Raw genomic sequence first — 6,691 nt, forward strand, 5'->3', positions numbered from 1 at the left:
AGAGTTTCGGGACGACGCGTTTGCGTCATCCCAGGTACAGGGGTCTGTACCTGTTGTAATCTCAACAGTTCCGCCTGTTGAGAGCCTTGCTGATTCAGCAAGGCTACTTTTTCCTTCATCTCGTCAAGTTCATGTTGTATGAACTTGGCGACGGTTGAATGGAGGGCATCTCTGTCTAAGTTGGACAGTAATGCCAGGATTGCATCGTTTCCTACGGATGAACTCATTCGTTCAACCGCACTCCTTTCTATATCACTTAGAAAGGAGTAGCTTTCAGGGGAAACGTGATGCGTATTCCCACTACCATCTAACATGTCCATGTTAAATGTGGGAAATGTGGTCCTTGGACGGACTACAAAGTGCTACCAGGTGTAACGGGGCACTGCGACTTGTACTGTTTCAGTACAAGTCCACTTCACACTGCTTCAGTTGTGAGTGGTGCCTTTCGTTAGGTGACGTACACTGTACGTATAGAGAAAGACTTCTCTTAAGACAAGTTAACTTAAGAGGGTAAAATGAAAACTGTATTAATATAGTTAAGTGTCTCTTAATCTATCTTTGTAAATGCTGACTTAACTATAAACTAATACTAAACATGTAAATGAATTCTTATCTATCTTATCTTGTAACTCTCTTTGATTACTTCTACAGCTGATTAGTCTGCGGAATAAATAGACATAATGGTCTATACCTAATTATGGATAATAATTTAGGATAAAGTAATATCCTCCAAATATTATCTGCCTTTTAGATAATATATTAATTAACAACCTTTAAGTGTTAATTTCATGTAACGATACACCCCGTCACATTGAGCCTGGAAGCTGAACAAGCAATATTATTTTTAAAGGTGTAACAATAAATTGGATTGTGAATCGGGCTTTATTCAAGCACACTAAATTAGGAAGTCATTTTGTAAACTAGTCAACTTGAGATTTTTTAATTTTTTTGGTGTAGTATCTAATACAAAAGCGTTGCATTCAAAATTTTGACTTTTTGTCGATTATATCGTAAGAAATCTTACTATTAATTTCGTGTTTGTCTTGTGAACGATGGCAAAGGTAAAAGCGCAGCGGGCGGGCTCCACGAGTCACGTATGGGGATACGTAATCGTCCTTCTTGCTGCATTCTTTTTCATCACTTGCATGTAAGGCTATAGTAAGCGCTTCAGTGGCAACTTAGCTTCTGTCATTTTTCAACATTAACAGTGAAGACATGGTGGCAGGTATGCCATGATCTTCTCCAAGCTGCTGCTACTTCTCCCCCACTCGGCACCTATGATCAATGATAATGCCGACAATCTTGTCGGTTTCAGCTCAGAGCTAGGATATGAAAGCAACTCTTTGCTGCTGGCTTTTGAGAAAGACGTTTACTACTGCTATCTGGTGCCGCTTACTATTCCTGTGACGATTTTAGCCTGCTATGCCAATTGGGTGAGTCTAAAGTTTTTTCGCCACAACTAACTCGATAAAAAACTATTTCCTACATCCCTAAACCTTGTTGCGATGGAACTTTTTGCTTTGAATCTTGATCCGCTGCTTTTTGTATCTGACTTTTGCGCACCTTTCGCGCAAGTAGCTTCAAGAAAGCGGCTTGCTTTGGATTGGCTCGCACACTCTCCAAAGTCCAATTGCCATTGACACTTGCAGCGCTTGGAGTCGATGGAAATGTTGTCTGTTTGACTGCAGCCTGCATGAGTTTGACATAACGATTAAAGGCATTGCTGTGTTCCGGAAACCTAGCCACACATGCCCCAATCTCGCTCGGGAATAGGTTAAAGCCTACGACCACGCGCTTCACCGGATAATGATAGCCACTTTCTAACAAAAAGGTCCCTTCAGTCGGCAGCTTACGTACACGGCCACTAAAGTGAGGGAATTCGCCATCGCATAAAATCCCGCGACGATATCTGTAGGACACACGCCTCCAACCTGCCTCGGTGTTGCTTTGCATCTCTAATTCGTCGGTTGACAGTCGATGCACGTGCTTGCGAGTCTTGTAGCCGTACATGGCGTAATGTCCAAGTCCGATTGAGTTCACGTAGAGCGCTCCACCTTGCATCGCGCTCATTTCACGTCCTAAACTCGCCGCATCAGTCTCGCTGGCATCATAGAACGGACTTACGTGCAGCGTGGCACCGTAAATTGGTGGAAAAATGACATTTGTTTCATATCGGACCTGTTCGGCATAATCTAAATGATACGCGGTCGCATCGTCGCAGTCTGACGCAATGACCCAAACTGCCACGCCATGAGTCATGTTCCAGTCATTTTGACTTATAGTCTGCCCGTCATCCTTTTCAATTAAAAACTCTTGCACTGCCCGGCGAGCCAATGCCTGACGAAAGGCAACTGGGTCTTTTAATTCGTCAAGTTTGATTGTTGGACCCTCTTTTTGGACCCTTTTGGGAAATAAGTCACTTATCGGCACGTAGACGCCCCATACCGTTGCCTTTACAGCACTCTTATATAATTGACTGGCCGTCTCTTCACTTATTGCGTCGTCAATGATGGCTAATGCCCCCGCGTGGTCCCGTGGAAAGTTGCATACTATTTTACCGGGGCGTTCGTCACAACCCGAGGGCGTGAATTTGTCATCCCACGCACACAAGTGAATGTGCTCGGGAGGCGCGATACCGCCACTGACGTGGTGATTAACCAACCAATCGGGCAGAAGATCCTGCGGTCGAGCCATAATGAGTCTACACAAGCAGTTTAAGTCATGCAGAAGCTGTATAAATAAGTAAACTTGGAAAATCTGTATCAGCTTTTGCAATTGTCCAAATTTCATTGTATGAATTTCGCCCTTTTCATCATAGCATTAAATGTAGATGCATAACTACGTAAGTGCTTCCTATCTTACATGAACTTATTGAATGTGATGACAAGTGTATGTTTCCCTAGTCTAAGGAAGTTAACGGCCACGTTAGACCGTTCCTCTGTAGGCTGATCGTGCCTCTGGAAATCGTAAAGATGTGTCAGAAAAAATATTTTCTTTCAAGACTTGCGGTAAGTCAATTGCACATTTCGCCAGTAATTGCTCTTATATGCGATGTGTGTATACTCGTATATACGAGCCATTTTATATGCAAATCGAGTTTCCGGTGTTAAGCAAACTCCAAGTTTTATCCATTTTTTTGGATTCGAGCTATCTTGCATATATCATAAAAAGTGGAACATTCGTATTTGCCGTGTTTGAAAAAGGTGGGCGACGATGGGCCGTTGTTGCAACGATGCCTCACCGTTTGTAACGGCCTAAAGTTGCTCTAATGTTGTTATACAGTCACCGTTAATTACTAAATTTTAGTAATCAGACCCAGCACTCGGGTGTGGTGCATTTGTGACCATCCCTTGTGTATGTGATGCACATGTGGTGCATTCACATAAGGAGGGATGACGCCTAGCGTCATCCTGATGACGGCTGGCGTCATCCGTTACGCGGGGTATCTAGAAAGATACGCTCGCAATACATATTTAGTGTAATCTGTAGAGATGACATTTTGATTGATAAAAATATGTATTTATTTTAATACGATTAAATATAAATCAGTCTGAAAGCTACATCCTACTTGATAATTGCGCACGAGGAGCCGGATATCCGCTCCGCGTTGGGTGAGGTCGCTAGCGCGCCCACCACAACTACCTCACTGCTTGCAAGAGAAGCAGTTAAACCGCTTCCTCGCTGTGCTAGGGTGTGTGTCTAAGTAGAGCGTGGCCGCATTACGACGTGCCCGCCTACACTGTTTTATTTTTTTGAAATTGGCACGACGTTACGCATAAATAGCTGAAGTCAAGTTGTAACGAGCTAAAGTTGCCTTAATGTTACACAGTCCCCGTTAAGAACACTTGGTGTACTTAAGAAGATGGCCAATTACTTAATTAAAGTAATTAGACCCACCACTCGGCTGTAGTTCACATTTGCGACCAACGCTTGTGTATGTGTACAGATAGGTGCATTCACATTAGGAGGGATGACGCCTAGCGTCATCCGTTACGAGGTATTTAAAAAGAAACGCTCCTAATATATATTAGTGTTATCTACAGAGATGACATTTTTGATTGGTAAAATAGGTATTTATATTTAATGCGATAAAATATACATCAGTCTGAAAACTACTTTCTACTAAGTAAGTGCGCACGAGGAGCCGGATTACCGCTCCCGTGACGAAACTTTACAAGAGTGCTAAGTGCGTTGGGTGAGGTCGCTAAGGCGCCCACCACAACTACCTCACTGCACGCAAGAGAAGCTGATTCAACTGCTTCCTCGCTGTGATGTCGGTAGTACGCAAGACTCTTAAATTTGTGGTCGTGGGTAGGAGCCCCACGGTGGGCGCTCAGATTCCAATGCTGCTCGCTATCGTGTCACCGTGCTCAGCCTGCCAACTGCGACGCTGACCTTTATACCCCTTGTCGTCATAGCACGTTGGTGGAGATAGGTGGTTGACACACGCAAATGTGAGATCACCGGAAAATGCTTCAAGCAATGTGTCAAGCGATGAAGGTGAGTTTGGCAGTACGGCGGAGCCACTAAGAATAAGTCTTTTCGCACGTGTTTGCGCGGCTTCACATTCGAGAGTAGGACTTCAAACCTCGGTCACTGGCGTCCGTCTTGCTGCATGCCGTGGTCGTATCAGATGATTTATAACTTAGCCGAGTTTGCAACTCTGTCGACGAATTTACTGTTCTGTTGCTGCTCTCCGGCGTTCAAGTTAGTAAGCCCTTCAGCATAGCGATGCTTCCGGCTAGGATCATCACAAACTGCCTCCGATTTGATTGCATCGGTGCTGCATGCTTAGCGAAATTGATAATCGACTCTTTAAGCCGATTAGCTGCGCACAAGAGCTTCTGCAAATCTACAGCGCGAAGTTACCTTGCACGAGGTAAATCTGTTGCGAATCAAGCTGGAGCCGACCCACAGGCAAAGCTTGAGCCGCTAGGAGTGGTTCTAGTCAGGAATGCTGTGCCATACCACAACAAGCATTGACAATACTCCCCAGTGAAAACAAAGGTTCTCGCTGACTACTGTATGCAGTTAATTTGGTTCTTCGCAACAATAAGAGTCGCTGGGCGTGTGGGGCGGTCTATCGAAGAATATCGCTGCACGAATGACTGCCGCCAAACTAATAAGCGCACGATTCCAATTGCTGACGCGATGCCCAACCTGATGGTGATAATTGCGAAGGTCCGTGGTCCTCATTTTTTGGAACTTGTGACCTGTTTAAGGGCTTTTGACGACTTCTACTACATGCGGACTGTCGTGTTTTGTTAAGTTAGATAGCCTACGCGAGTTTCTAGGGGCTACGGATTCACCCATACATTTTCAGAATCAGATGCAAAACGTGTTTAGGGACATGTTGTAATAAACTGGATGGACGATATCGTAGTTTTTGCAAGGGCAGCGGGGAAATTTGTAACCGTCCAGCGTATCTTTAACTCGCGTTTGCAGCATTATAGATTAAAGCTGAACCCGCGGAAGAGCTGCCTATTTGCGAGCGAGATCTCTTGGTGCAGAAGCCTCATTGACGAGAAAGGGGTCCGACATGATCCTTACCGTGTTTCTGTGCTCTGTTCTCTACCGCTACCAGCTACTGCGCATTGCCTTTGTGGGAATTCGGATCTATCGAACGCTGCTAGCATTGTTTTCAAATCCCCATTCGTCATTCCAACAATGTCATAATCAGGTGTATCATTGCCATCGATGACAGGTCCAACCCTCGTCGCAAGTTGCTCCAATAAATGGTCCACATTGATACCAAAAAAATTAAAGTCATTTTCCAACAAGAAACTCGTCTGCTTCTCCATCAATAGTCATGCACTGAACCTGTTGTACTTGAACAGGAGTGGCTGCTATTAGAAGCTGCTCATCTACTTCACATTTCTCATGACACTCAACAAGTCTGCCGTCGGCCACCTTCCCTTCAACAGGAGTATTCAGCTTCTATACAGCTGCGCATTGACCCAGCTTATCCAGCGCATATACCATCCGGCGAGTAAGCACGTTGCAGTCGGCACGGTATCCGCTCTGAATGGCACATCGAGAACTTTGTTCAAGATAGCAACTCGATCTTTGGGCGTACCTAACGAACGGACAGCTTTCGCTCGTACCCGTTGGTTTTTTACGTATCTCATCCGCTTCACAGATGTTTCCCTTCTTGTCTCATTCACTTGCTAATGGGCAATTTTCTATGCAATCATCTCCACTGTATACGAGGCAGCCGCCGCGCGGTGGTGCACGAGGCGTCTCCGCCTCCCTCTTAATGGGCTTCAACTAGAACCTTGCTAAAGACTTTTGCTGCTGGCTGTCTCGACGTGTCATCTTATAGGCTTCCAGTACTGCTGGTCTTTACCTGACCACTCGTCTTGTCTCCTTCTTATTATCCCGCGCGAGCATATAATAATGATGCCGCTCGCGGGCACGCTCTAGCAAAGCTTCATACAGCGCGATGTCATATTTCTTTCGAGCAGGTTACGCAAAGACGAAGCGCCAAGTTCTAGCCTTAGCATCTCGAGCGCAATGTACGTTTGCAGCATCTTGCATCGTTGCTTCATGCACTCGGCGTACGTGGTCTTATCGACTCGGCCACTTCTCAAAATACCATGTAATCCGAGGTCCTCGATAATCTTGTCGAAAAGCACAAAATAATTAAAAAAACGCGCATTTAAGTCCATCTTCAGGTGGTCATGAACAAGTC

The 6,691-nt window shown here is 45.0% G+C and overlaps 2 protein-coding genes across 2 annotated transcripts; one reads left to right on the forward strand and one right to left on the reverse strand.

Moving 5' to 3' along the window:
• Nucleotides 1-880: 880 nt before the first annotated feature.
• Nucleotides 881-2,770, forward strand: CCR75_000037 (uncharacterized protein). The gene is made up of 2 exons (XM_067958145.1): nucleotides 881-1,147; nucleotides 1,226-2,770. Exons 1-2 carry the CDS (start codon nucleotides 1,053-1,055, stop codon nucleotides 1,461-1,463), a joined length of 333 nt encoding a protein of 110 aa, XP_067823357.1. The 5' UTR covers nucleotides 881-1,052; the 3' UTR covers nucleotides 1,464-2,770.
• Nucleotides 1,483-2,694, reverse strand: CCR75_000038 (uncharacterized protein; the record flags this gene model as incomplete). Its single annotated transcript, XM_067958146.1, has 1 exon — nucleotides 1,483-2,694. The coding sequence occupies one exon, from the start codon at nucleotides 2,692-2,694 to the stop codon at nucleotides 1,483-1,485; it is 1,212 nt and encodes a 403-aa protein (XP_067823351.1).
• Nucleotides 2,771-6,691: the final 3,921 nt, after the last annotated feature.

Source organism: Bremia lactucae, linkage group LG13 (genome assembly GCF_004359215.1).
Source record: "Bremia lactucae strain SF5 linkage group LG13, whole genome shotgun sequence".
In the NCBI taxonomy this organism is placed as follows: Eukaryota; Oomycota; class Peronosporomycetes; order Peronosporales; family Peronosporaceae; genus Bremia; species Bremia lactucae.